The 27,222-nt window shown below is 51.4% G+C and overlaps 2 protein-coding genes, 1 long non-coding RNA gene and 1 other non-coding gene across 7 annotated transcripts; 1 reads left to right on the forward strand and 3 right to left on the reverse strand.

The window, feature by feature from the left end:
* Window positions 1-3,218: 3,218 nt before the first annotated feature.
* RPL13 (ribosomal protein L13) lies at window positions 3,219-8,385 on the reverse strand. 2 transcript variants are annotated; one of them, XM_034426643.2, is made up of 6 exons: window positions 6,244-8,385; window positions 5,385-5,502; window positions 4,971-5,112; window positions 4,401-4,574; window positions 4,232-4,288; window positions 3,219-3,418 (listed from the first exon to the last, which is right to left on the reverse strand). In XM_034426643.2, exons 2-6 carry the CDS (start codon window positions 5,486-5,488, stop codon window positions 3,260-3,262), a joined length of 636 nt encoding a protein of 211 aa, XP_034282534.1. In that variant the 5' UTR covers window positions 5,489-5,502; window positions 6,244-8,385; the 3' UTR covers window positions 3,219-3,259. The 2 variants fall into 2 exon arrangements, with proteins under 2 accessions (XP_034282534.1, XP_034282535.1); XM_034426644.3 differs by having other exon boundaries at window positions 5,982-6,252.
* LOC117671090 (small nucleolar RNA MBII-202) lies at window positions 5,221-5,301 on the reverse strand. Its single transcript, XR_004592760.1, has one exon. It is a non-coding gene; the product is annotated as a small nucleolar RNA MBII-202 (small nucleolar RNA).
* On the reverse strand, window positions 7,967-24,868 carry SPG7 (SPG7 matrix AAA peptidase subunit, paraplegin). Of its 3 annotated transcripts, XM_034426642.3 has the most exons (17): window positions 24,444-24,868; window positions 24,270-24,348; window positions 23,106-23,237; window positions 21,475-21,716; window positions 20,731-20,870; window positions 19,976-20,078; window positions 18,774-18,899; window positions 18,371-18,533; window positions 17,723-17,896; window positions 15,228-15,352; window positions 14,046-14,148; window positions 11,879-11,989; window positions 10,953-11,068; window positions 10,709-10,865; window positions 10,397-10,560; window positions 10,049-10,126; window positions 7,967-8,974 (listed from the first exon to the last, which is right to left on the reverse strand). In XM_034426642.3, the coding sequence occupies exons 1-17, from the start codon at window positions 24,597-24,599 to the stop codon at window positions 8,765-8,767; spliced, it is 2,379 nt and encodes a 792-aa protein (XP_034282533.2). In that variant the 5' UTR covers window positions 24,600-24,868; the 3' UTR covers window positions 7,967-8,764. The 3 variants fall into 3 exon arrangements, with proteins under 3 accessions (XP_034282533.2, XP_034282532.2, XP_087733213.1); XM_034426641.3 differs by lacking the exon at window positions 24,270-24,348 and having other exon boundaries at window positions 24,444-24,783; XM_087877087.1 differs by lacking the exons at window positions 24,270-24,348; window positions 24,444-24,868 and adding an exon at window positions 23,789-24,239.
* Window positions 24,820-26,104, forward strand: LOC117671033 (uncharacterized). The gene is made up of 2 exons (XR_004592749.3): window positions 24,820-24,959; window positions 25,719-26,104. It is a non-coding gene; the product is annotated as an uncharacterized LOC117671033 (long non-coding RNA).
* Window positions 26,105-27,222: the final 1,118 nt, after the last annotated feature.

Consider the following 27,222-nt stretch of genomic DNA (forward strand, 5'->3'; position numbering starts at 1 on the left):
ACCTTTGTCAATGGGCCATCATCTGCAATGCAAAAGAATAGAATAGAATTCTTTATTGGCCAAATGTGATTGGACACACAAGGAATTTGTCTTGGTGCATACGCTCTCAGTGTACATAAGAGAAAAGATACATTCGTCAAGAATCATAAGGTACAACACTTAATGATAGTCATGGGGAACAAATAAGCAATCAAATCAAATTAGGAAACAGTCAATATAAATCTTAAGGATACCAGCAACAAGGTTACAGTCATACAGTCATACATACATAAAGACATAAGAGGACCCATCTAGCAACAGAAATTCACCACATGGCAAGCTCAAGCAAGCCTGGGAGACAAGTTAGCTAAGACCCCCACCCCCTGGGAGTTTTACAACCAATCAGGATGCATTTCTTACACAGGAACCAGAAACACAGAGGTGGGGCCCAACAGAAGGCATAAAACCATAAAACCAAATTCCTGTTGAAGTTTCCCGCCAAGACCCAACGGCCTTTTTAAATTTTATTTTGGATAAATAAACTTCTTTTTTTACCAATCCAATTTTTTGTGTGTGGAATCATTTCCAACACATGAAACTAAACTGACCGGTTGGAGGACAAGGTGACCTCTGACAGAGGAAGCCCCACCTGCCCAGTGTTCCCTCTTGAAGAAGACACCATCCAACATGCTCCAAGGGGGAGGGTTTACCTACCAGGATGGCCTCCCCATCAGGTGCACTGGGCTGAGGTGTCCGCTTACGCAGTCTAAGGTTGGCAGCTTTTGCAAGCCAGGAAGGTATAACCGGAGTAGCCACTTTCCTGTCTGTGCCGACCGCCTGAGCAGCCGATGCCCAGGAATCTGGCTATTTGGCCCAGAGCCATTAAGAGAGCGGAGGGAGAATGTCCTGTCTCCAGGGAGAACAGTTGGCATCATTGGCTGCTTCCTGGGGAAGGCTTGGGAACACTTTCCCCTGCCAATTGCTTCTCCAGGCCTGCTGCTGACACCGATTGCCCAGCAGTTGGAGTTTTCTCCAGAACTGTTATCTTCTTTCTAGCACAGAGATCTAGCCAGGAAGCCCCACAGAGAAAGGGACACATGAAAGGAATGTGCGCCGAGATCAGGTGACGGATGGATCGGACCTGCTGTGCCATCTGCCCAGGGCAATGGCTCCTAGGCTCCACAGCAGTAACAAGGTTTTGTTGCTAAACGTTTCCCAACCAAAGCAACTTAGGTGGATTCCCAAAATCCCACAGCCAGTTAAAGCTCAGCTAGAGAGGGAATAGGTCTGCCTTGATGCCCTCTGAATGTGTGGCAGTTTAGCATTTGTTGAAGAGGAGTCTGTTGGAAGGGCTTGCCCTGGGACCCAGGGGTCGTTCATTTTGAAGGTCTTGAAGCTCCTTAGAAACTCCTTAAGTCAGTGTGGGCTCGAGGCCTCGGATGAGGGCTCAGCCTCTTCTCCAAAGCACCAGATGGCAGGAGTAGCAGCAACAACGGATGGAAGCTAAATCAAGGAGAGAAGCAACCTAGAACTCAGGAGGAATTTCCTGGCAGCAAGAACTATTAGTCAGTGGAATGACTTGCCTCCAGAGGCTCTGGGAGCTCCATTGCTGGAGGTTTTCCAGAAGAGACGGGCAGCCAATTGTCTGGAATGGTATAGGGTGTCCAGCTTGAGCAGAGGGTTGGATTGAAGACCTCAAAGGTCCCTTCCGGCCCTATGATTCTATGATCCACCCTTCTTAAATCTGGGGGATAGTGGGAGGCCTAACCTAGAAATAAGAATTTCCTGACAGCGAGAACAATTAACCTGGGGAATGGCTTGTCTTTAAGAGCACGGGTATCAAACTCGCGGTGTCATGTTGCCATCACATTTTGTGACCTCCCCCCCTTTATGGAGCTGGGGTGGGCGTGTCCTATGCATTACGCATCTGGCCCACGGGGTTGCCAGATTCTCTTTTGGATGCTCCACCTCTGGAGGTTTTCAAGAAGAAATTGGGCAGCCATTCATCTGAAATATTATAGGGTCTTTTGCCCAAGCAGGGGTTGGACTAGAAGACCTCCAAGGTCCCTTCCAACTCTGGTATTCTGTATTCCTCTTGAATATATTGAAGGCTAGTATGTTCTTGCATTGGTTTGAACTGTTCTAGTTCACAATCTTGTGGCACATATTAAACTGTGGAACCTCAGTAGAATTTGCTCTGCTCAACCACACTACAGCCATGCAGAATGACGTGCTAAGCATGGGCCAGTTGGACAGAGTTCAGAGCACGAACAGAACGCCAGTTTGCTTCTCAGGTCTGGGGCTTCCGCCACACTCCCAGGGATGCGGGGCAGCAAGGCTCCTCCGGTGCCTGAATGAGCAGGCAGGCAAGCGATTGCTGGGAAGTTCCCAACTTGGCAGCCTGCTGCCCCCGTGTGGAGACTGCTGCCTCTGCAGCCCTAACCGCGGCCAAAGACATTAGCATCTTATTCAACAGTGACAGATGTCCCAGCCTGGCTCCCCACCCCAAACCTTATTCTGAAGCATAAATGTCACTTCTTGGCTTATACCTTGTCAAGCTCTACCTAGAGCAGATGCCCAAGCAGCCGCCCACACGACGGGCCCTGCATTGCTAAAAGATGCTGGCAGGGTTTCAGAGAACAAACTTTCTAAGCAATCTGCCACCTCCGCTTCTCAAAGGGCCCAAGTTGACTCGGGCACACACTGCTCTGCCCAAGAGGGAGTGTTTCCGGACTGTCAACTAAACCCAGCTTCTACCAAGTGACCACGGTCACCTTTCCGCCCGGGCAATGTAACGCACAAGGGGTGAAAGGGGCACACCTCAGGAGAGTTTAAAAAACCCACCACACCTTGATCCCACTTGGAAAGACTGGTGAACTTCTACACACACAGACAGCCCCCCCTCCCCCCCAAAAAATATCATAATGGGACTGTGACTGTTCTCCTTGCAGGCTCCTCTTGAGGGCAGTGAAATCTTACGCGACCACCCGAGACACAGCCTGTTCTTCCTCCAAGAGCACTTTCAACAAGTACGCTGAAGCTGGCACTTTGCTCCCAGCCCCCCAGATAATAAGGGCCCCCCCAACCACCTGCAGTCTTCCCATTCAAACCTGCCAGCAAGCACAAAGCCCACCGAGTCCATCACTGCCAGGCATTGCACTGAAGAAGGGAAAAGCACCCCGCCGTTTCTGGGGCAACCCTTCTACCTCCCGCTTTCCACGGCTGCATCCAAACACAGGCAAATTTCTCTTTTTTTATTGAACTGATCTGTCCACGCAGTTTATTTTTTCTTTTCCACGTCCTGCTCGGCTGCTTCCTTGGCTCGCTTAGCCCGAATGCCGAAGAGCCGAGCGTTTGCCCGGGCCATGCGCAGAGTGGCAAAGGCCTTGAAGTTCTTCTCTTCTTCCGAGATAACCCGGGCCTTCTCCTTTTTGTAGACCTACGAAAGGGAAGAGTTGCAACAGTCACTCATATCTCAACTGGCACATGCTGGGCCTTGTTCTATTAGCACAATTGCTCACACTGCCTGTAAGAACTTCTCACAGGCAGGCTTCTCCCGTTTCAGTCATATATTCAGCATGAAAGCTCTCCAGGAAATATTTTTCTTCGCAACCCACAAGCTTCTAAATATGGTGAAGAGATTGAAAAAAAGATGTCCAGCTGACAAATACTTAAGTACAGAACGGCATGGTTCTGGTATCTGCTTCCCAATTAAGGAATCAGAACCATGAAAGGAGACCAAAGGAAATAAAAGATTGGAATCATGAAAGCCAATATAAGAAATGTCTTGTTTAGGAAAAAAAGACAGGACAGAGATCTACTGAACTAAACATCATGTGGACAAAATTTACCTTCTAATCTAATGAATTAAATCCAGTGAAGCTGATTCTTAGCATCAAGTTTAATTTATGAAACTTAGTGCAACAATAAAATTTATTTACATTTATACAGCCACCCATCTTACGTCCAACTCTGGGCAGCTCCCAATCAACCATTAAAACAACTTAATACATGTAACAATTAAGACCATAAATACAAGTTTCCAACATCTGTGTTAAATCCTCTTGTACACCTCACCCCATTCCAATCCTTGGGGGGGAAAGAGAACGTCTAAAGCACATAAGCCCACCTTCCCCACAAAAACACCCAAGGCAAAACTTTAAAAACTTCAGTTAAAAGCAGGAAACAGCTCCTGGTTAAACCAAAAAGTTTGAGGAAAGAGCCAGTAAATCCAGAAACCAGGGTCACTTACAGTTTTGATGGGCATAACTGGTCCAGAGAGTTGTGTGGCCATCTTGAGTTCCTCTGCCTATAGAAACAAGGAGAGAAGAAACAGCATTTCTAAAGTGCTCCACAAGGCTCTTTGCTCCAGCCAAGCTGCAGACAAAAAGGTTTTTTTTACACACAAACTCTGTTCTCACCGTGCTGTCTCCTTTCTTGGGTGCAGAAGACTTCCGGGGAAAGAGGATGAGTTTTGAGCGATATTCCTTCAGCCTTTGGACGTTGGCTTGCAAGGCTTCGGTAGACTTGTTCCGGCGCCTGGGGTCCACTGCGATACCAATGGTCCGGGCAAATTTCTTGTGGATACCAGCCATCTAGGGAGAGTCATGTGAACACAAGATTCAAATCAAGGTAAGTCTGAATTGCTGCTCCTTCTGGGGAGGCAGGACAGTCATCAGCTGGGAAAGGGTTCAAGGCACCACCATCATCAAGCTGACAGGTATTTTGGGGGGTTATCATTTGACTGCAAAGTTCTGACCGCAAATGGCTTACTGAGGGTAAGAGAATCACTAGCAAGATCTTGCTTAGGTTATCATATTCTCTGAAAATACAGATTGGTACACCAAGAAACCTGGTCAAGGGAGTTTCTAATATAAAAAGAAATCTCAGCATAGAATACCCGGCTCTCAAAATGATCTAGGGCAAGACAACCCATCCTCCCCCCCCCCCCCGGCAAGGCATTTCTCTCCCACGGCCCCCCCTTCACTCACCCGCAGCTCTTCCAGGCTGAATCCTCTGCCCAAACGGACTTTTGTATGGTATCGCACGGTGGGGCACCTCACGACGGGTCTAACTGGCCCAGATACTGGGCGAGGAGCAATACGACGGGCTTTGGCCTGGCGGGCTTTTCTCCTGAGGGGGAAAAGCAATAGAAAGGACTACATCAAAGCCCGCCTATCATCTCTGAAGATGCATTATAGCAAAATCAAGCAAGGTGGTCACAACAAGGCACTCCACTGGGGTGGGGGCAGCTACAATCATCAGCTTTATGGGTTCAAAGGTTCATCAATGAAGTACAGCGATTCCGGAGAATTCTCATCATTTGGCTGTAGCAACGAAGCCCCTTCGTATCATCCAGAGTCCTTGTCCTTTGGCTGGGAATCGCATCGGCTCAGTGAGCTCACCTGCGGATCTTCCTGGCAGGCTGGTTAAACCACGTGGCCACTCGTCTTTGCCAATCCTTATGGAAATGGGGCTTCAAGATCATGCCATTCCGGCTGGGCGCCATGCCTGCTTAGATCCCTGAAAACACAAAGCCAGCCGGGTTACCCTAAACGCCTCCTGGATACCATTTCGGCAGCCGCTTGATGGAAAACGCCTTTCATCCCCCCCCCAGCGGGGCGGCTATTCCTGCATGCAGACCCGGAGAGGGACCCGAGCCCCGCGCTAAGAAGCGCCTTTCCGAGCCCGTCCTTTGCACCGAACCGACTGCACAGGGCCCGGAAACGCCACTGGCGACAGCAGCTGAAATATGGGTCCCTCCAGCACCGCAGCCGTTGAAGCCCACGGCTCTCGCCCCCTCCGCGGCTGCCGATGCCCGCGGGAGCCTCGCTGACGCCCCGCGCGTTGGTTTAACGGGGCAGGCGAGCGCAAGGCCCCGCTCTCCCGGGAGTTCCCGCCCCGCCTCGAGCTCTGCAACCCCCGGAGAGGCGAGCATTACAGAGCCGCCCCCGCAGGGTCCCCACAGGCCCTTCGGAGGCCCCGGCCGGCGCCCCAAGTACCGGAGGCGGCTTGCCCACCCGGCCCTGGGCGGTTTCAACGGGCGGGGCCTCCTTGCACGCAGGAGGGTCCCGGGGTCGGAGGCCCCGCCGGGTCGAGCAGCCCTTCGCTCCAAGCAAAGGCTCCTCCTCGCCCTCCGAGCCGCCGCAGCTCAGCCGCGAGGCCTTCCGAAGGCCGCCCGCGCGTCTCGGGGGTCGCCTCCGCAGCGCGGGGCGAGGATGGCGGCAGATGCAGACCCACCGCCGGCCCAGCATGAGAACTCACCTCCCGGGAGAGAAAATGGCCGGCCGGAAAAAGAAAGAGGCAGCGCGAGGAACGCCGGGATATGTTGCCGTCGCCGCATCCAAGGCGCCCCGGAAGTGCGACATTCACTCCGGCCAATCTACGCAGCGGAATTCCCAGTTCCTGCTTCCAATCGCTTTGCCAGTCACAAAGATGGTGCTTAATTTAAAGGAACCTTCATCCTCACCGCTTTGGTTTCCATTGCACCGCCTTGTATGAAGCCAGAGAAAAGTAGATCGTTTTTCCTAATCTGATGCTTTCCAGATTTAGTGGATTATACTCTCCCCTCGGCTTAATAAACGTGCTTCTCAAAGAAGGTGGCAGTTGTAGTCTGTAATATCTGGACAGCATCTGATGCAGGAAGAGGGGTATAAATACTACAGAATGGGACAGAGATGCTTGGCACTCAGCTATGCGTTGAAAGCTACCCGAGAGTAAAACTTGCTTGTGTCGGATTGTTGCTCTAATTCAAGGAAAGAAGTTTTATCTTCTTAGGCAGGAGCATAGAGAGATGTTCAAGAAGGAAAAGGCGGCTGCAGTGTAAGCAAAAACCCCACCCATAGTGATGTTGGCTGTCAGACATCAGGTACCTGTTAGGAATTAAACCTTTTGATACTGGGCTCACAAATTTCTGTCCATTTCTACATCACTCCAAGGCTTTCAAATTTATCTCTACCAGCACTACAGGAGCATCAGAGGGCAGGTCTTAAGAAACTGGCTATTCAGAAGCCATCCTGGCGTCTTAGCTGTTGGGAGCACAGGTCTGCTGCTTTATCACGCCTTCACATGTAAAGAAGGCAAGACAGCCACATCAAGAACGTTTTAGAAAACCCTGCAAGATCATTTGCAAAAAGGCATTTTCTATCTAGGGAGAATTGCCTTGGCTAGCATTAGGAGAAAAATGCAAAATGAACTCCACCGTATTTCAGTTAACATTGTTCCCTAGAATTTTAGGCATAAATTAGCACTTTAACATATTAGCATGGTAGCCCCTTTAGAAATTTAGGAAAACATGTTTTTCCTTTGAGCCATAGCCATTTCCTTTGATGTGCAAAAATTACCCAATTTGTTGCTTTCTGATACATCATCTGTATTGAAAGGTACAGTATGGTATCATTTGTTCTGTAAAAAGATTTGAGTCCGTTTCATAAAATGCCTTTTGTTTTGCTTGTACTACTTGTGTTTCAAATTGTGTGTATGTGCATGTGTGAAAAACCCACTTTGCAAAGGTACTGTTCTCCATTTCAGGGACTGGATTCTTTCCATCTCCACAGCACAGGGGCTGCCCAAGTTTCTTAAACAAATAAACTTTATTGTCATTATGTATACACATACAACGGAATTTACTTGAGTAAATTTACAAGTAAATCCCTGCTTATCAGAGTGGAGGCTGCTGGAGAGGATGCGTTTCTGTCTTTTTGTTTCCTTCTTAGCTTTTTGATTGTCTCTTTTAAATTGTGTGTAAATATTGGACAACATACAATTGTTTAAAAAGATAGTGATCATATAACACTAAATCATGATCTCACAAATATAATAATCCCATTTTTTATGTAAAGAGGAAGAAGATTCTAGAAAAAGCAAATAAAGAAACCATAGTCGTACCTCTCATCCAGAACCCAAGGATAACATTGTTCAGAACAGAGAATAGGAAATGTGGTTTTTCTAGTTAAATCCCACCACTTAAAAGTTCAATACTTGGATCTGCAGCACTTCTGAATCTTTATTGAAATACAGCAGCCCGTTGAAAACCAAATACAATATCTTCCAGTGTAAAAAAAAGGCAAATACATGTATGTACCCTAAAATCCCACTTCATTGATGCTGTGGTTCCTAAATTTGAGAAATGGGTTTTCACAAAGATGTTGCTAGGCTGCAGACAAGCACAGGGAGCTTATGGCTTCACTTTAGATGCTGCCGAGTCCCAATTCTCAGCCGCCTTTGCTCCCTCACCAAGAACCATTCAATTGTGCTGTATATAGTCAGGTTCCCCTTGAAAATGCCCAACACCACCAGGCAGGAACTGGGTGGCTTAACCAGACTTCTCCACCAGAACAAATTGTGATGCTGGTTCCTCAGCAGACCACTAGGTGGCAGACACTGATCACAGGAGGTGACAGAGCCTGGCAGAAGGGGGCGCTTAGGTAGCAGGACTAAAATAGTTGCTTTTCTCAACTCTGCAATGCAAGGTCCTACTTTGAAACTCTCTAACGTGCCTCTGCACTGAGATAGCAACCAAATGGTTCTAGTGAGGACAGCTAAGCAGGAGACCCCAGGCAGAGACCTGGGTTTGTTCCAGGAAGGACAGGTCACTCAGACCAGCTCTGAACCAAAACCAAAGGGGTCTCAAAAATGGTGCTTCCGGCACTGTTCACCGCTTGGCCTGCCTACTGCCCACATCCAAACTGGGCTGGATTCAGGATGCAAAAATAAGCATCCTTAGCACTTCTAAGTTTGGAAGAAAAACCTGAATCTAACCGGCTACTCGCTTCCTGATCGGCCTTCAAACGGAGCTCAGGTGAGGCTCCTGCTCCTCCTTGTAGGGGGGCAATGGGGGAGGCGTCTCTTCCTCTCTTCTGTCCTGCTTGTCTCTCTCGGCTTCAATCCAACTCTGGGGAGAGATTGTTTTCTTGGGCCCGTGGGGGGGAGGGCCAAGAAGGGCTTCAATGTCCTCGTAGTTGATTACTTCTTTCTCCAACAGGGCGTCTGCCAGCTAGAGAGGAAGAATTGGCAGGCTTAAATAGATATGCCTCAGCAGAAGCTTCCACATTTGCCACAGGAGTCAAAAATGGCAACGGGACCCGATGCCCTGCAATGCACCTTCAGGGCCTTAAAACAAGGGGCCCTGATAACAGGACAGAACTGAGCCCAGCAAGCCTTCTGAAAATGCAGAGCTCTGGGGAAAGGTTTTAGCCCCTTCACCACTTCCAAAGCTGGGATAGTTTTATGGTCAACTACAAAACGTTTTGCCTCAAGGAAATCTGGCTGTAGAAAACCCTTCTCCCCTGACCTATGCGGTCCAGCTAAGGAGCCAGAAACAGCTGCCCAGAGCAGACATTACTCTGCCAGTGGGAAAACTGAAAAGTGGCAAACCTGCCACATTTTCTTTTGAGAATGCGGTGTATCTGGAATATCATGAGTTGCCTTTCCTTCTGCATCATCTGCAACTAGATATTCCAGAATCAAATCACAGATCCGCCTGTTCTGGAAGAAAAACAAGATGCTCCAGACGTGAAATGTTTTGCACACCCTTGGCCATCTCTTAGGTTTCTGGCACTGCTCAGGTCAGAGATGAGATGGGGCAGAATTCACTCTCTCTTTCCCTACCACAGACCCTGCTAGCCCAGAAAAGGTGAAGGGGTGAGAACGTACACCATGAGCACATGCAGCCTTGTACAACTAGATGGACGCAGGAGACAAAAGCTTCCTGCTCCTCAAGAGAGGATCTGGTCCACTTCAGAGTGCAGAAAGCCTCTCGGCTTCTTTGGCCTTCCAAACCACTTTGCCTCTTGGCTCCACCTGCACAAAAGGGGGCACCTTCTGAAAGGGGTGGTCTTTGGGGTGCTGCAGTGAGGTCATCCTAGCAGAGGCCTGAGCTCTTTGCCAGCTTTCAAGCAAGAGTGTTGTTGTGTATTTTTCCTTGCTCCTATACTTGCTCTGAGATTCACTTGAACCTTCAACTTCCCTTGAAGCCAGAAGGGAGCAACTTGTTAGGGACTGACTGCTGGTCCCCTGCCGGCCTTTCACCCTCCCTCCCCAGCTCTCCAGAACTGTATTAGGGCCTTACCATCTTCAGTTTGTCCCGGTTGTCCAAGAGCAGCTTCTCTGTGCGCCTATACGCTTGGGCTATCAGCAACTTTGCTTCCTAGGAAAAAGACAGCCGTGGAAGGAATGGGAGCCACAACTGGCTAGAGCCACTGATCCCAACCTTTCAGTGAAAGCTCCCAGCCAGGAGAAGAGGCGGCTGAGGATCCAGCATCCTGGCCCTGACTGCCCAATAGGCAGGATTAGGCCACTTGGATAATCTTCCTGCCTGGGAAGCTGCGACGGGGAGGGGCCCCGCTTCAGGAGCCCTGCAACTCCAGACGAGCCGGTCCTGCCTCCCCTGCAGCTCAGCCTCTCTGGGAGAGCTTACGTGGTCCATTATTTGCTGGAGCCCTTGGCTGAAGGGGCGCCGTCCAATCCCCGGACCGCTTTCCGTCTCTGGGAAGGACAGATGGCCGATGGTGGGCATCATTCCGTATTGTTTCACCATGGAGTAGGCTATCCTGGTGACCTTCCGGAGGTCATCTTGGGCCCCTGGACCAAGGCAGGATTAAAAACAAAGGCAATGCTGGGAAAGGCGGCCAAGGGGCTTTTTAAATTTCATCCGAAGGGAGGCACACGCTGCCCCTGGGAAGCCAACGAGCTTCCTGGCCCTTTTCTGGGCAAGGCTGGCCCTCCTCACCTGTAGTCACTTTGTTAAAGGTGATGGCTTCCGCGACTCTGCCCCCCAGCGCCATGCATATCCGCTCAAAGAGCTGGTCCTTGGTCAGGAGGTACTGGTCTTTGGGCAGGATCTGGGCAAAGCCCAGCGCAGCGTTTGTGCGGGGAGCAATGGACACCTGGGGCAGAAAAGGGGGGGGAGGAGGAATCGTGAGCTGACCTGCCTTGCTCTGCGTATCCAGCTTCACAGCAGAGAGCCAGCTTACCTTCAACACTGCTTCGGTGTGCTCCAACAGCCAGCCCACCAAGGCGTGGCCCGATTCGTGGAATGCCACTACCCTCCGCTCTTCCTGTGAAAGGATCTTGTTTCTCTTGGCAGCGCCTGTGAAGGGGTGGGGTGGGGGGGAAAGCCACCCAGGTTGTGTTTCCAGCATTACCAGGCCAAGCGCTCAAAAGCCTCTTCTATATTTTGAGTCATGAGGAGGCCAAGGAAGCGGAGAACAACGCTTGCTTGAAGAAAGGCTTACAAATGGGTTGTTAGGCAACCACGCAAATCCACAATCTCACACCTGAGACTTACAGACCCCTTTCTAGTTTTAACTGCTATTAAACTTTGCCTCACCGAAAGGCACCCTTGCAGCCAAGAAACATCCAAGCATGAAAACAATCTCTTTGGTGAGAACCATACAATTTCTGTCCCCAAAGAGCTGGCTGCTTAGGTGAGCTTTCCCACCAGGTGGCCTCCAGTAGCTTTGCTCTGCCACTCGCCTCTTACAAATTCCAGCAAGCGTGATTCGTCTAGGCTGGCCGCTGTGGAGACTCCCCAACTCAGAAGGCTTCCATCAGAAGATCCTTACTGCAACAAAAATGCCAACAACCAACCCCCAATCTTGGCCAGCAGCCTGGGAGTTTATATGCCTCCACTTGTGTTGAGGGAGCTCCTATCAAAGCCAAAGGACATGTTCACAAAACACAGCATGATCAGAGATAAAGATCACTCAGGGGAGCCTGGCAGTCCACACCAGATGCTAAATGAACCGGAACTGAGACCCACCCAATGTGCTTTGCTTGGTTGGTGACCACTTGAGTGGCTCTCCTAGCAGAGATCTCCTCCCAAATCTAGGCTGAAGAACACAATCACTCCTCCCCCCCCCCAACCACAAGGCACCAGGAAAGAAAAAGGGAAGCTTACCTGCAATTACTCTCTCCACAGCACTCTCAAAACTGATCGTGTCGATGGATTTGTATCCCTCTCTGGCAGCGTGGAGAGCCGCCTCGTTACAAATGTTGGCAATATCAGCTCCTGCGGACGAAACCCCACGCTGCCTCTCACTCGGCTTCTGGCGCATCGAATGGTGGGAAGAGAGTGGGGCGCTTTTAAAAAGCCAAGATGGGGTTCTCAGTGGGGCCACCCACCCATATCGCCCAGCAGAGCCCATCATAGGAAGAGATACCGAGGGCCAGCAATGACACCAGTGGGAGAAAGAAAGCAAACCATCCTCTCCGCTCCTCACTTGCCAACCCAGCTTGGAAGGCAGTTCCAGGCAGCCAGTCCGCCCCTTGAGTTGGGGGGTGGGGGCAGCCCTCCTTGCCTGGTCATCCCAGCCACTAAGTCTCAATGTCCATTGTTCCTCTCACTGCCTTTCCCCGTCTGCAGAAATAGTGGCTGCATAGCCTCCTCTTGCAGGATCTGACCTCAAATGTGAATCTATTCATTGTTCCAGGAAGAGTTTCTTCTCGCCTGCCCAGCCTTCCAAAACCTTCATCCTGGGCTCTTTCTCACTGCAAGGCTAATCTCCAGGGTTCCCTAAAGACCTCGGGATTTACGCAAGCGTCTCACCCGTGGGCTCTGGTCGCTCAGCTTTTTAAAGAGCAGCGTTTTTTCTTCAAGGAAAGGCAGTGGAGCCTCTCAGTTACATTACACCAAGGTAGCTGGACAAGGCGAGGGAAACGTAGCTGACAGAACTGGTTCGTTTTCAAGTCGTGCAAGGTAACAAAACGCTTTTAACATCTGGCAGGATTTAAGGTAGAGAAACACTGCAGGAAATGGCTTCTGGGTTTCTCTCTAACCTCTTTACTGTCAATGGCCATAGATGGCACCGGTATCTTGTGTAATGAAGTAATGCATTTGGATGTGTGTTGTGTGGATGTGCGAACTGAGAAGCCCAGGGGTGGCTGTGTAAGATTGATCATGTGACTGGGATGAGGCTTAGGAAGGCCCCCCCTCCCCCTGGGATGCACCAGAGAGAGCCATTTCTGCCCTCTTTTCCTCCGGAGCCCCAGCTGGATCCAAGCCCCTCTTCATCCTCCTTCTGCCAGCCTCCCCCCAGCCCCCATGAAATCCATCCCTGTTCAGTTCTTGGAGATTGTCCTGCTGATGGACAGACAGGCAGGCACTTCCCAGCACCCTTACTAATATCTTATGATGAGAGGATGCCAATACTTTTTACCAACCCTTGCAATGACCAGAATGCCTCTATGGGAATGTGTTTGGGTTTCATCTCTTATTCCCATGCCTTTTCCTCCAGGGGCTCCAGGCTTTGCGCATGCTTCCCTTTAAGGCTGAGCATGGTGCCCAGTTCAAAGACAAGCGGAATTTGACTCTGGGTCTCCCCATCCTGGGGAGCAGCCTCTGCAGCTGAGGGATTTCAGAGCCTCTTTACAGCTAACACCACATCAATCCCCCTCTGCCTTGGCAGGTATTTCTGATCTTCACTTCAATAGTCCTTCCTTTTCTCATCTTTTTCTGCTTAAACCTCATTCGTTACCAACATCCAGGGATTTTTCTCTAAATGCCTTTTTTAAAAATCAACCGTGGCATTTTATTTAAGGGTTTAAAAACTCGGAAAATAAGTAGCTCAGCAAAAGGAAAAGAAAAACAAGCCTTCTGGAGTGGGAACCTGGAAGTGGGTTGGAAGGAGGTTTCTGCAAATGAGAAACAGGCCTTTCAAGGAGGGAGCAGACAGCCAGGCCTGCTGATTGTGCTGTCTAAGCAGGATTCAAACTGCAGGCCAGGCCTGGCTGCCAACACAGAGGTGCTCCACATCTGGGCAGCAAGGAGTTAATTGGGCCCAACCACAGGGTGCTCCCAGGAAGGAAGAACCAGCCTGGCGTGGCCCTAGGATGGCTCATGGGACTGCAGAGGCTGCTGGGGAAGAGGAGGCTCATCTGTTCTGAGTTGGGGTCTGTAGGCGGAGTGGACAGCAGCAAAGTGGCAGCCGCCACAGGATGGGGGCTGGGCTGGGCTGGCAGGGAACACAGAGGGGACTCCTTGCTCTCTCTTCCAACAGGAAAGATCCCCATAGCTCTGGGGAGGGGGCTCAGAGAAGCTGGGTCTTGTGTCCCCCCCCCCCACATACCGCTGAAGCCTGGGGTGAGTTCAGCCAACCGCTGGGAGTAGAAGCTGCTGGGCTGGGAGAGCTTCAGCCCCTTCAGGTGTTGCTCGAAGATCTCCCTTCTCTCCTACAAAGAGCAGAGCAGATGTGTGGCTGTGGGGCCACCAGATCCTCCAGAAGGGAGGGGATCCTTGCAAGAACTGGAGGGCAAAGAAGGGCAGCCCCTCCGCGCTCCCAAAGGCCCCAGGACAGGCCTGGGGAGGGCCGCTCTCAGGCTTAAGTGCACAGAGAGCCTGTCTGGGTCTCGGACGGAGCAGATGGCCTTGGCTGCCCCACGCCAGGATGTCTCAGGCGCAATGGGCACTGAGCCAGAGATGGCCGATCCTGGCCGAGGCTTCTCTAGGCCCAGCGCCCCCCAACCCCGCTCTCCCTAGCCTGCCCACCCATGCCTTCCTTCCCCGGAAGAGCAAAGGGAAGAGCCTGCTGAGATGGCCGCCCTCCTTTTCCCCAAAGGCTGTAGCTTTCATGACCCGGCTTTTGGTGAATTTGGTGCATCCCTGACCTTTTCACCATCGCCCCGCTAGCACCAAGATAGCGAATCCAGACTCACAAGCGCTCCCCTTCCCTCGACGCATGAATGAAAGGAAGGAAATGGGGGGGGGGGGGGAAGATCAGGTTGGCCCTGTGCCAGAGTGTGACTCATTTGGCTGGTTACAATAGCCCTAATTAGAGCATGGGGCTCAGCTGCCAGGATTTCCTGCTCCTTTTCCCTTCAGGGCAGCTGCGCAGCTCCAGCTCCTGGTGCCAGATCAGATCAGGCATCTGAGGAATTTTAGGCCTAAACAGGGAAGAACCAGAAAGGGCAACTGGGCCAGGAAAGGGAAAAGGAGCTGCTGCTGTCCTTGAACGAGGGGAGCCCAAAAGAGAGAAGCGCAGGAAGGGTCTTGCACCCCTTTCCTCCGAGTTCAGGGCCAGTTCTAGGAAAGAGCAGAGAAGGCTCCAACTCTCTTTGTGGAGCCATCTTCCTCAGCCAGGAGCAACGAACTGTTTAGGCTCCTGGCTTTAAATAAACACCTGGATCACATGACTCAGAATGAATAATCGCAACAAGGAAAGTAGGGCGTTCAAGCAGGTGACTGGCCATGCAGAGTTGGCCTTGGATGCAAGAATCCAGAGATGCACCTTCCTCCACTTCCATTATAATACCTGCAGAGTGGGCAGATCGATAAAAATGTGGCGATCGAGCCTCCCGGGTCTCATGAGAGCATTATCCAGGATATCAGCTCGGTTGGTGGATGCCAGCACGATGACGTGGTCTGTGGTCCCCATCCCTGCAGAAGAGAAATGGCGGAACCTGAGAAACAATGGGCAAAGATGCCAGAGATACCTTCTCTGTGCCATGGGCACAGCGGCAATCCAGGGACAATCCAGTGTGGATGCTGGACCAAGAAGAGGGAGGAAGTTACAGGAAGGAGATGCTCATAAACCTTTGGGGGTGGGGGGGAGCCTGAGCTGTGTAATGATAAAGTATAGAATGTTTCTTTAAATCACTTGCCTGCACTCTTCAACTGAAAACAGAACTCAGACATGTGGTATGATTGGGAAAAGACCATCCAGTCTTTGCAGACAACTCCAACTGTAAAGACACTGCCCTTTCTGGACTCTACATTGCCATATTCAGCCCACAATTTCCTTGGAGGTCTTCTAGTCCAACCCCCTGCTCAAGCAGGAGACCCTAGACCATTTCAGACAAGTGGCTGTCCGGTCTCTTCTTAAAAAAAGCTCCCGTGATGGAGCACCCACAGCTTCTGGAGGTTAATTGTCCTCACTGTCAGGGAATTTCTCCCTAGTTCTAGGTTGCTTCTCTCCTTGATTAGCTTTTGGTCCTTCCCTCCGGTGCTTTGGAGGCAGCCCCTTAGATATTGGAACACTGTGCTATCATGTTGCCCGAGTCCTTCTTTTCATTACATAAAAATTGTTTATAACAATTCAGGCCACACCATTTGCCAGAAGCATGCCGCTTTTAAATGGAAGGTCCAGCTCCTTCCCGCAGACACACAACAGCCCTGCCTACTCTTTCCACTTTTGGAAACACATCTGCAACAGAGCAGTGTTGGCACTGCAAGCAGAAGGATCTCTTTCTCCTTTACCCCAGGCAAGGACTGCTCCTCTCGGGATGCTGGAGAGGTGAGCCTCAAAGAGCCCCCCCCTCCCTTCCCTTTATCAACAAGAAGGAACACAGCAGCTGGGAGCCCCTTGGGCTGGCTCAGCAGCCTCAGTCAACCTGTCGGTCCACAGAGCCCTCCAGCTGCCAGTGGCCACAAACTCACTAATACAAGCCTCTGGGATTTAACTCTGCAAGTGGTGCCCTTACAGTTCCAAGACTGACATCCATCCTCAATCAACAGTTTTTAGCTCCTGTGCGGACGTGTTCGGCATTGGCATATGCGGCTAAACATGTGCAATGCTGCCAAGATCATCTCTTCTTTCTAGCTGCCCTATCCTTTCGCTCTCCTCCGGATACGCACCAGATTGTCAATGCCTGGAACTGGATGCAGCACTTTGAAGTGGGTCTGGCCAACCCAGAACCCAGTCGAAGGATGAGGATTTTTTCCCCCAATCATGACCATAAAACTCTGTTGATGAAGATTCACTTTATAATTGTCTAGTGGTCCAGCCCATGTTTTGCCACCTTTTCTGTCAGGAAAGGCAGGTGCTGAGTTTTAATCCAGAGGCAGCAAAGCAAGAAGGCTACCTACTTATTGTGCACATCTGGAAAAGGGGGCTTCCTGACCATCACCAGCTTGGCTGTCTAAATGCTCGGGTTCTTGCAAAGGGCACATTTCAAAGCAAGGCGCAAATATAAAGCAGAAGAACCCACAGAAGTTTCAGGAACGAAGGCGGCCAAACACACTCGGAGTAGGGAATTAGGGAGTTGACTCAGCATTCAGATGCCAATACCTGAGCTTGACTCATTCTCAACCAGTCTGAGCAGTAATGGCTCTAAAGGCGGAGATTCATTTTTGCTTCCAACTCTATTAACCCTGAAATATAGTTCCATCCATGAAGACCAAGCAGGCAACGGCTGGCTCTGCCACTTCTGACGTGCATAAGGCCGGACAGTCAATTCATGCCATGCTGCTTCTATGGAGGCCTACCTTCTTATCAGTCTCTAGCTGGAGAGGAGGCCGTCAGTCTTCCCAGCACTTCCCTGGGCCTCCCTCCCACAAAGCGACTAAGCCTTTAAAAAGAATCCCCCCCCCCCGAAAGCTGGAAAGAGCAGGGCTGTCTTCCTGCTGAGCAGGGAGACTCTCCTGGCGCAGCCCTGGAGGAAAAGAATCAGAGCAGAAGGAACTCCTCTGCTTCCCTGGGCGAGACATGAACTGCCTCTCTCGGGCGGCACGTCTCCCTGGCCAGCAGCGTCAAATGCAGCCAGCACTGATGTTCATCTTCCCTTCTGACCAGCAAACAGAAACCCATCAAAGGAGAGGCAGCAGAGAAAAACAGCAGAGCTGACAATGAAGGGAAGCCCAGACCTCCAGATCTAAGGAAACAGGCAGCAGCTTGGGAAAGGAGTGGGGAGGGAAGAAGCATGCTGGAGGGGAAATGCCCTATTAGGAGAGGTGAATTTCCTTTTGGGGTGCGGTGGGAAGAAAAGACCCCAGACTTCAAAACCAAATGCTTTGCCATCAAAAACTGACCGTCCATTTCTACCAGCAGCTGGTTCAGGGTTTGCTCCTCTTCTGTGTTGGAGAAGCCAGACATGTTTGTCGAACGCCTTTTCCCAACCGCGTCGATTTCATCTATATAAACGATGCACGGGGCACAAGCCCGGGCTTCCTTGAAGAGGCTCCGCACCCGGGCAGCGCCAAGGCCTGCAGAAGGGCAAACTGGGAGTGAGCTCTGACCCAGACTGCGTCCAAGGGAGGGAGACTGGGCTCTCAAGAGTTTCTGCTCCTGTTGGTTGGGACCCTCGCAGCTCTCAGCCAACAAACCCACAGGCTGCGGGGTCCGTTTTTAGCCAGGCAAGTTTTCTGCCAGGAGCCAGCAGAGGGCAAAGTAGCACCAAGGGAGCCACCCAGGAAGCTCGGCTAGTCAAAGCCCCAATGCTTGTTCTGGGATCTGGAAGCCCCTCGAGAGCCACCCAATCCTCCCAAGGAATTCGGGGCTCCAGCCAAAGCTTTCTAAGGTCAGAAATGGTGGAGGATCAGTAGGTGGGAAGCACGCAGGAGGGAGCAGCAGCGGATCTGTGGCCATCGCTACAAGCATCTTTATGAGGAAACTGGTTCACGTCCTCTGGAAAGCATCTCCTTCCATGGGAGGCTCCATGGCCGAGAAAAAGGACTCACCGCCAATCACCTCCACAAATTCGGAGCCAGCTATTGCCAGGAATGGCACTTGGGCCTCTGTAGCCACCGCTTTTGCCAACAAGGTCTTGCCGCAGCCTGGTGGCCCAAGCAAGAGGGCCCCTCTGGGCACTTTGGCACCCAGCTGGAGGTAGCGCTCCGGACTCTGGAACCAAAAGGAAAGGGTAGAGCAGAGAACACTCGAGAGCCAAGGCGCTGTTCTCTTTCCCACAGGTGCAGCAGGAGGCCAAAGGTATTCTGCAGCTTCTCCTACAGACTCTTTTGTTTGAAAGCACCTCGGAATGAGCAAAGGCCCATTCTAGAGGAAGAAAAACTGGTTTGCAGTTTCTCCAACAATTCCCTGTCCTCAGCCTTCCTGCTTCCCAAGGCAAGTCATGGTTTTTACCTTCAGATAATCCACAAATTCCTTGACTTCTGTCTTGGCCTCGTGCAGGCCTGCTACATCCTTGAAACTGATCCCTTTCCCAGATTTGCCATCCACGATTGTGAAGCGAGCCCTTTTCAGCTGGTTCTGCCAAGGAGGGGGAGAAAACGCAAGCTCCAAGCCCTTGTTGGTTGTGGCGCGTGGAGAGGAGGGAAGTTTAGATACTCATAGCAAGAGATCTGCGGTGCAAACCTGTGTCCCCCTCCCCAGGACAAAGCCTAGGTGGTGCTACTTCCTGCTTTCCATCCCATGGTGGGGCTGTGCTGGCTGCTGCCCTCCAAGCGGATAGCAGGGAGCTGGGGGCGGGGGGACCCTCTCACCACAGCAACCCTCCTTCAGCTGAGCATGTGCCTCCTATCTACCGTTTAGATGGAAGGGCTGATGGGGGCTTCCTGAACTTAAGCGTGCTTGAAACAAAGCGTGCAGCCCCCAGACTCCAAAAGCGTTGCCTCTCAAAAGGTTCGATGACTGGGGGGGCAGTGGAGCAGCCCTGAAAACAGCAGGCATCACATTCCGGCCTCCTCTGAGCCGGTGATGGACAAAATCACTATTTACCTGAACTGCAACACAGCTGATTATTATCCTCTGCTGAGCTTTGGAAAGAGTTCTTCACCCTGGGCTCCCCACTCCCCTCTGAGGCGGTCTCCAGCCTCTAAGGGAGAACTGCCACATCCCTGGATGTGCTGGGCAGCCTGGGCTGGAGGCACAGTCCCCACATCCTTGGAGGGGCGGAAGCTGGGGAAGGCTCAGTTCTGAGTGTTCCCCCAGCCAGGCAAAGACCAGCAGTTTTTTCTCAGCTGATGGAACGGGGGTCTGCCTGGCACAGATCAGTAGGCACCTGACCCCTGGCAAGGGGGGAAAGGGGGCTGCTTACAGCAGTCCTAAAGTGGAGGCAAGAGCGATTGCTGAGAACTGCTGCAGGGAAGGGTTTGCCAGCAGCACAAAGACCTGGCCCTGGCAGACCCTGGAGCTCTGCCTTCCCACCTGAGAGGGGAAAGGGACTCCCTTTTTACACACACCTCTGCATAGGAGGCTGAACAGCAGGCAACCCCAGCAATGGCAACCACGATAGAGGAAGACGGAGGAGCCCCAGACTGCCCAGTCTCTGACCACCCCCATCTGGAGGATGTCAACCCCCCCCCCCCCAGGGTGAGGCTACTTACGAAGGCACTGAAGGCGCCTTCCCTTCCTGATATGCCAGCCAGCCGAAAAATGTACCATAGAATGCCAACGCTCACCACAGTCATTCCCAAGGTGTAGAGGGCACTGCCAAGACAGGAGCACAAGAGGGTCAGGCCTCGGCATCTGGAGACAGGTCTGAGTTTGGGGAGCCAAAAATACAGCAGAAAACTGGATTTCTCAAATAACAGAATAAACACAGCAGGGAGCCTGGGGTTTTTGGTGACCGTAAATCCTTTGGCTGCCTGCTCATTTAACAGTTCCAAAAGAGGAGAAACAGGTGCCATGCAATTTCAGTTTGGGGGAAGACTCAAAAGGAGAATCTATGCCAGCCCACTGCAACCGAGTGGGGTTGTGTGTCTGTGTCTCTCTGCAGGAGCCTCTGGTGACCCGGCCAAGAGGCACAGTTTGCTGTCAGGGAGGGACCACCAAGCCACTCTCAGGCAGCAGGCCTTCCAGTTACCAAACCGGACATTTTCCCAAGGAACTCCTTTACTCAGAGGCCTTAGGCCGGGCCCTCCATTATGGGATTCAACTGTGGGCTGGACAATTCAGGCCAGTCCATGGCAGACTCCATCCTAGACCTCATCTTCAGGATAGGCCAATAGTGCACAGCATTCCATCTGGTCACTGTGCACCCCGAGATCTAAGTACAGACCAGCAACTGTGAGGAAAGGAGAAAGGCGGACAAGAGAGGCTGCCAGGGTGGAGGCAAGTCAAACCCTCCCTCCCTCCATACTTTCCAAAGAAGCTGCTGCGCCTGTAAGAGACGGGGATCCGGTCGTTCAGGTCGATGTTCAGCTCCTCTTCGGCTGCTCGCAATTTTTCCTCGAACTTGTCGATGTTTGCCACCTTCATCACGTAGGTCAGGCTCAACTTCTGTAAGACACAAAAAGGCGGAGAAGTCCCAGCCAGGTAAGCCTTTGAGAAGGGAAGGGAGGGCTGCCTCTGAAAACAGAGCCATCCCTTGCCCAATGCTCATGGTGGGGCAATTCTATAGAGGGAGAAAACAGCCCCAACAAGGCAAAAATGGCTTCTTCAGTCATCTGACCACCCAGCCTGTCAACATCCAAGCCTACTTGAAACCTGGGTCAAAAGGACTTTTTTAAAAATACAACCCAAAGCTAAAGTGATTCAGAATGGCTACAATCAATCCTTTGGTTATTCAAATATTAATACGCCATATGTGTTTGGAGTTTTCCCACAGGTTAATTCCTGAAATGGAAATCATTTTCAGATCAGTCCAAAGCTCAAATGCTTTAACTATGTTTTCTCTAGGAAGCCCTTCAAATGATCAAGGAACACACATAAGCCATTGACTTCCTTCACTTAATGAAATCATTCAGAAAAACATGAAAACTTCACAAAATGGGGGGGGGGGGGAAGGAAGTCATTGTGACTGAAGCATTCTGGCTACTGATTTAAAAGCAGAGGGCCCACAGCGGCATTTCCCAAGGAACGAAGGGCCGAAAAGGACACTCACGGGCCACCCAAAGACCACGGCCCCCGGGTGCAAGTGGATTTCCACGATTTCGCTCTCTGGCACCACCTGCACACTCTGCACCTCCCCCTTGGCCAGCAGCTCGTTGACAAAGTCGTTCCAGGAAATGCTTCCCGCGCTAGTGGTCAGCGAGTTCAGCAGGCTCATGATGATGGCAATGAAGAAGAGGACCTTCAGTCGCTCGCGATACATCTGGTCTTCCCTCTCTCGGCGTCTCTTTTCCTCTGGGGAGAGGAAACACAAGAGCACATCAAGATGAACGTTACAACAAGCTGATTATGCCTCGGGCCACAGCCGTGTCGTCCCCCCCCCCCCCCCCCCGGCCTGGTTTTTGTTCCACATTTCAGCCTTCCCTAGAAAACAAACTTGGGCTAGAAAACTAGCATCTGGTTTGCAGAACAGGATTGTGTTTCAGCCATTGCCCGGCCTGAATGAAGGGAGGCCAGAGCAGGGCCAGCCAGCTGGGTGGCAGGAGAGGCCTATTCAGGCCAGGCCAATGGCTGGGGAGGAGAAGACCTTAGGGAGCTACCTAGCTGGGATGCCATCCCTGGTCCTCAGCAGGCAGGGGGGCTTTGTAACAGCCAGCCAGCGTTTCTCAGACAAAAGTAAACAAAGCCACAAAAGGAAAAGACGAATGTATTTTTATCTTAGAAATGGCCAGAGCAGCATGGCTGCCTTCTGCAGCACCTATGAACCAAAGGGCAAGCTGCCACCATTGCCAAGGGGAAGGCTGCAGATAAGCCAGCTTTGCAGTGACTCCCACTACTCCTGAAACTCTCCCAGGAACCCCAGGAAAGGAATTTTTTGCACCATTTTCTCCTGGGGACGTGGCTGCAGTACTCTGGTTTGAAACTGTGGCTTAGCACTACAGGCGAAGCTGCTGAGAAGGGCAGAATTCTGGCAGCTTAAAACTCTTAACGAACAGGCTGCACTGGCTTCTTAACCACTGGGAACTGGGTTTAGCACTACTATGACCTCAACCCATTCACACATGTGCTGGGCTTGGAGCAGAGCCTCCATGAACTGTGGAAGGAAAAAGGCTCCCTAGTAACAGCAGCATCTGACAAATTTTAAGAATGATATATGAACAAATTAAAGACAATGAGATGCCCATATTCCCAGCTCCAGTAGAATATCCAGTGCTCTTTCCCCTTGCCCAGAGCAAGGCTTAGCCATCATTTGTGATATAGTCCTTGCAGGGTCACCTGCATTAAGCACACACAGGTAAGAAGACACACCTAGCTGCCGAGGAGAAAAGGTGTAAGTTCCTTATAAAATTAAACTGGGGCATAAAATGGCCATGAACCTAAAAAAAAATTTCAATCCAAGAACATGTCAATTTAATTTTAATATATTATATATATTAATATATTTAATATATTAATGCTCAAAATACATAAGAGGTTTGTTCATCTGAGAGAAAAGAGGACTGTTTCTGGGCCAACACTGCTGATGAGAGCCAGCTTGTTCAGAGTAATTTAAGATGCAGAGAGATCCGAGCTGGATGGGAGGCTATGTAGGCTAACAGAAAAGAGAAGACGAACATGCTTCGCCCAAACCCAAAAAAACTGTTAGGGGCTTCATAGCAAAACTGCATATAAATCCAAACTTACCCTCATCTTCCTCTGGGGCTTTCCCTTTGGGCTTTCCCCCGCCTCGGTCATTGCGATGAGAACCAGACGTAGAAAAATAGCAGCAGGTGCCACCAGTAAGGAAGCCCGCAGTCAAGGCCAGGTACCTCTGATCTGTTTGGCACAAAGAAGAGCCAGGAGTGCAGAACTGCTCAGCCGTCACTCCAAACAAGCAGAGTTCTCGCAAGTTTCAAAGGAAGGGCCCAGGTTTGGCTTAACTTTCAGCACCCCAGGGTGGAGACAGAACCCGTAGCTCTGTCAGGCGGCCCTTTCTACCATTGCCTCGGGGGAACCATTCCAGTGGGACACGGAGGCAGCCGAAAGGCAGGCAGGCAGGCTGGCCTGCCCACCATCAACCAGGCTTCAGGAGAGACTCCAGCGAGTTCCTCCTTTCCCAGAACGGCTTCAAAGCCTCCGATGTGAGCTGCCTCTTCAAGGACCGTTTGGAGAGGACATGACAGGGAGGGAGGGGGGTGGGGAGAGAAGGCCTCCTTTGCTCCAGTGCCCCAACTGGGCCAGGATGCTGATCTTGTTGCGCTGGATGCAAAGGCAGAGAAGTGCTCAGGCATTTCAAACCATTTTATGAAACCGAGGGCTCCCTGGCCAGCCTCCTTTAGGCATTTTGTGAATTACATTGCTGTAGTTGGTTTTTTTTTAAAAATTACCGTTTTCACCCTAGAATAGCATTTTTATGGTGATCTAAAAACGTTTAAGCGAAAGTGAGCGCTGCCTGCTTTCCCCCTCTCGGGAGGGCAGCCCCGGGGCAAAGACGGGGTCCCTCCGGAGGCTCCTTTTGCAGGCTCCTCAGCAGGGGAGGCCCCAAAGGGCAGCCGGGCGTCTGTGGGCGCTGCCTTGGCCTCTTGCCTGGGCTGGAAGAGAAAGTCCGCTTGGGATGAGAGCAAACGGTGGCTACGAGGGGGCGGAAATTCCCGAGCGGGAGCCCGGCAGCCCCCCCTCCCCCTCCCCTCTGGTGAACCCCTCCCCCCTCCGCCCCTCCCCCCTTCCCCAGGGAGGCTCCCGTCTCGCCTGCAGCGCCCGGGGCGGCTGGGATTCCGAGGGAAGGGAAAAGGGGCAAAAGCCCCGCCAACCCCTCCTTCGGAACACACACAGCGGGGACCAGTCCGGACGGATCCGCTTCCTACTCACCCAGCAGCCTCCACAGCCGGGCGGGGGTCCACGCAGGCCGCGCCCAGCAGCCCCCCCAGAGCGCGCCGGGCAGCCGGGGCTGAAAGGCAGAGCGGGGGGGGCGAGGGGGGGTGAGGGGAGCCCGAGCGGAGCCCCCCTCCCCCCGCCTGCCTCGGGCCCTGCTGGGCCGCTCACCTGAAGGTCGTCGCCCGGCCGGCGCTCCGCGGGGGCCCGGGTCCAGCGGCGCGCCAGAGCCCCCCGAGCGCCGCCCGGCAGCGGAGTCCCGGGCCGGAGAAGGCCGCGGCCCCGGCGCCGGAGCAGCAGCAGCAGCAGCGAGGCGGCGCCCGTCATCCCCGGGCAGGCAGGCCGCGCGACGGGAAGGCAGCGGCCATCTAGGAAGCGGGCAGCCCGCTCTCAAGATGGCCGCCGCCCTGCGGGGAGACCCCGTGCCGCCACCTGGCGGGGGGAGCGAGGGGGAGGCCCGGTCGCCAGCCTTTAACGGTGGTTGGGCGGGCACCATGGGTCTTGTGGTGCCGCAGCCCGACTCCCCTCGCCCCGCTCCCCGGGCCTCCAACCGGGATGGAGACCAGGCGGCGGGGGCGGCTTTCTTTTTCAGGCCTGGAGCTGCCGGGTGATTGAAGGAGAAGCCCCCCTCGCCCCCCCACCTCCGCCGTCCGTGGCGCGGAGGGCCCAGCAAATTCCTTTTTACTCGTATCCTTTTCATGTATTCAAATTACGTTTATACTTTTATCTGTTATCTCATATATGCTTGTTAAATAGATAGATAGATAGTGGGGAAAGGAGGTCCCGCCGGCCCCCAGCCTAAGGGTGTCGCACCCGTTGGGTTGTAGGGTTTGGCCATGCCCGTGCAACCTTAGGTTAGTAACCGGAAGCATCGCAGTAGAAGGCCTGGAAACAACTCGCTGGTGAAGAGGAATTAGGACGTGCAAAGAAAGAGAATAGCATCCCGGACAGCAGAGTAAAATAGGGAAGTGGGAAACTTCAGCACCATGGCTAAAAATGTATTTATTCTGGCTCCAGAAGTGGGTGTGTTGCTTTCCAATTTGCATGTGGGCACACCAGGGTCATTAAAAGTGATGCTCACTTCACCCAGAGACTCTCAATTTGCACACACCTTTAAGTCTTGCAGGTTCCCTTCATAAAAAGGCACGGGAGTCAAGTTATAGAAGAGAATTTGCTCAGTTGGATAAGCAGAAGATATTTAATAGTTGAGCAACAGAGAGAGAAAGATTTACTGCAGCGTGGCTAGAAAATAAAGTTAGTTTAGGCAGAAATAATGTTAAAGCTGTGTAACATTTTGTTTCAAGATCAGATTTGCAATGCTTGAGAGGTTTTACGATTTCACTGAATAGAAACGTCACTGCTCTTCCCTAAACAAATGGTTCCACTCTCCAACAACTTCCAAACAACAACAGACTTGCAAAACTTTTCCTTATGTTAATATCTCAGCAATCAACTTTGTGACAGACACACCCAGGATGTTAACTGGTTTCCTCTGGGACACATGAGTAAACTTTTGATCAAACCAAGCGCCTACTGCATAATCTACATGCCTGTTTAGATAACTGGTACTTAACTGAGAAACATTTGATGTATAGACATAAAATTCAACTAGATTACTTTATTGACAGGTGACATTTTGAAAGGATTGTGGAGGAAGTGGGCCAGGAGAAAAAAAAAATCTGTCACTTGCATTAAGATAGACATTGATTTCATATGATGAAATACTGCAAACGGCTGCCTTGATTGGAGCTTCATGTGCTGGAAGGTTGAAGCATGTAAAACTATAAAAGTACTCAGCAATGTGGTTCAAATTAAAATCATGTGGTTCATAATGCTTTTTAACATTGTAGAGGATACTTATAGATTATTAGAATTATAGGCATCTCCATTTTGGCTCTGAATCTAAAGTTTAATTTCAGCCATTCAGAGTTAATATATAATAGTATGCATTATCTTTTACTCTAAAATTTGAAATGTAACCTTGAAAAAAGGTGATTTCATGCAGTGTCCCTTGAGTGGTAATAAAGCTTCCTTTGGGAACACGTCCAACCTTCAGCTATCACACACAGAATCATGTTCCAGCAATGACATCAGTGGGGGATTTTTTTCAAGTTGCTGGAGAATGTTAATAAAAAAAATAATGGTGATGGGTCATGCAATATGAATAAATAAATGCACAATGCTGCATACTGTAGGCCACGTAGGATTTATTCTTTTAATTCAAATAATCTTTTTAAAAACTCCTAGATTGTGTCTTTAAAACTCCTAGATTGTGGAATAGGAAGAATTCAACTTCTGGGGCAATCACCATGTTCTCCACAATTGCTCAAGAAATTTTGGACAATCTTTTCGTCTTCATAGTTTATTTTCTCCTCATAGGGAGGAACAGAACAAGAGAGGGCAGCCCTGGAATTTCCAACCCACAGAAATATATATTAAATGTTTCAAAGCCTCCTGTCCTGGGAGTTTAATATTAGGGTATGAATAGAGCCAGTTTGGTCTAATGGTAAAGGCACCGATTAACTGGTATAGAGTTTCAACCCTGCTTTAGGCACCAGTCAGCTCTCAGCCTAATCCACCTCACAGGGTTGTTGTGGGAAAATGGGAGGACTATTAGATATGTTCACCGCTTTGGTTTAGTTTTGAAAAAAATAAGAGGCGGGGTATAAATGGGAGTGGGTTGCACTGATGCCAAACGTACGTGTGTGTGTGTGCGCATGCATGCATGCATGCATGTCCTTTCCCTTATTTTCTAGCACCGGGGTTTCCCCCGAGCTATCCAGAAGAGCCCTCGACGTCCCGCGCTCCCGCTTGGCGGCTCGGCCCGTGCCCCGGGCAGCAGCCACAGCAGGATCCGCCGGAGTTTCGGGGCAAGGTGCAGCTGCTGCTTGGGCGGAGCGCGGGGGAAGCGTCTCCCTGCCCGGGAGGGCTCGTCGCCAAAGCCCCGGGT

This window comes from Pantherophis guttatus, chromosome 11, assembly GCF_059756535.1.
Source record: "Pantherophis guttatus breed Tessera chromosome 11, ASM5975653v1, whole genome shotgun sequence".
NCBI classification, from domain to species: Eukaryota; Metazoa; Chordata; class Lepidosauria; order Squamata; family Colubridae; genus Pantherophis; species Pantherophis guttatus.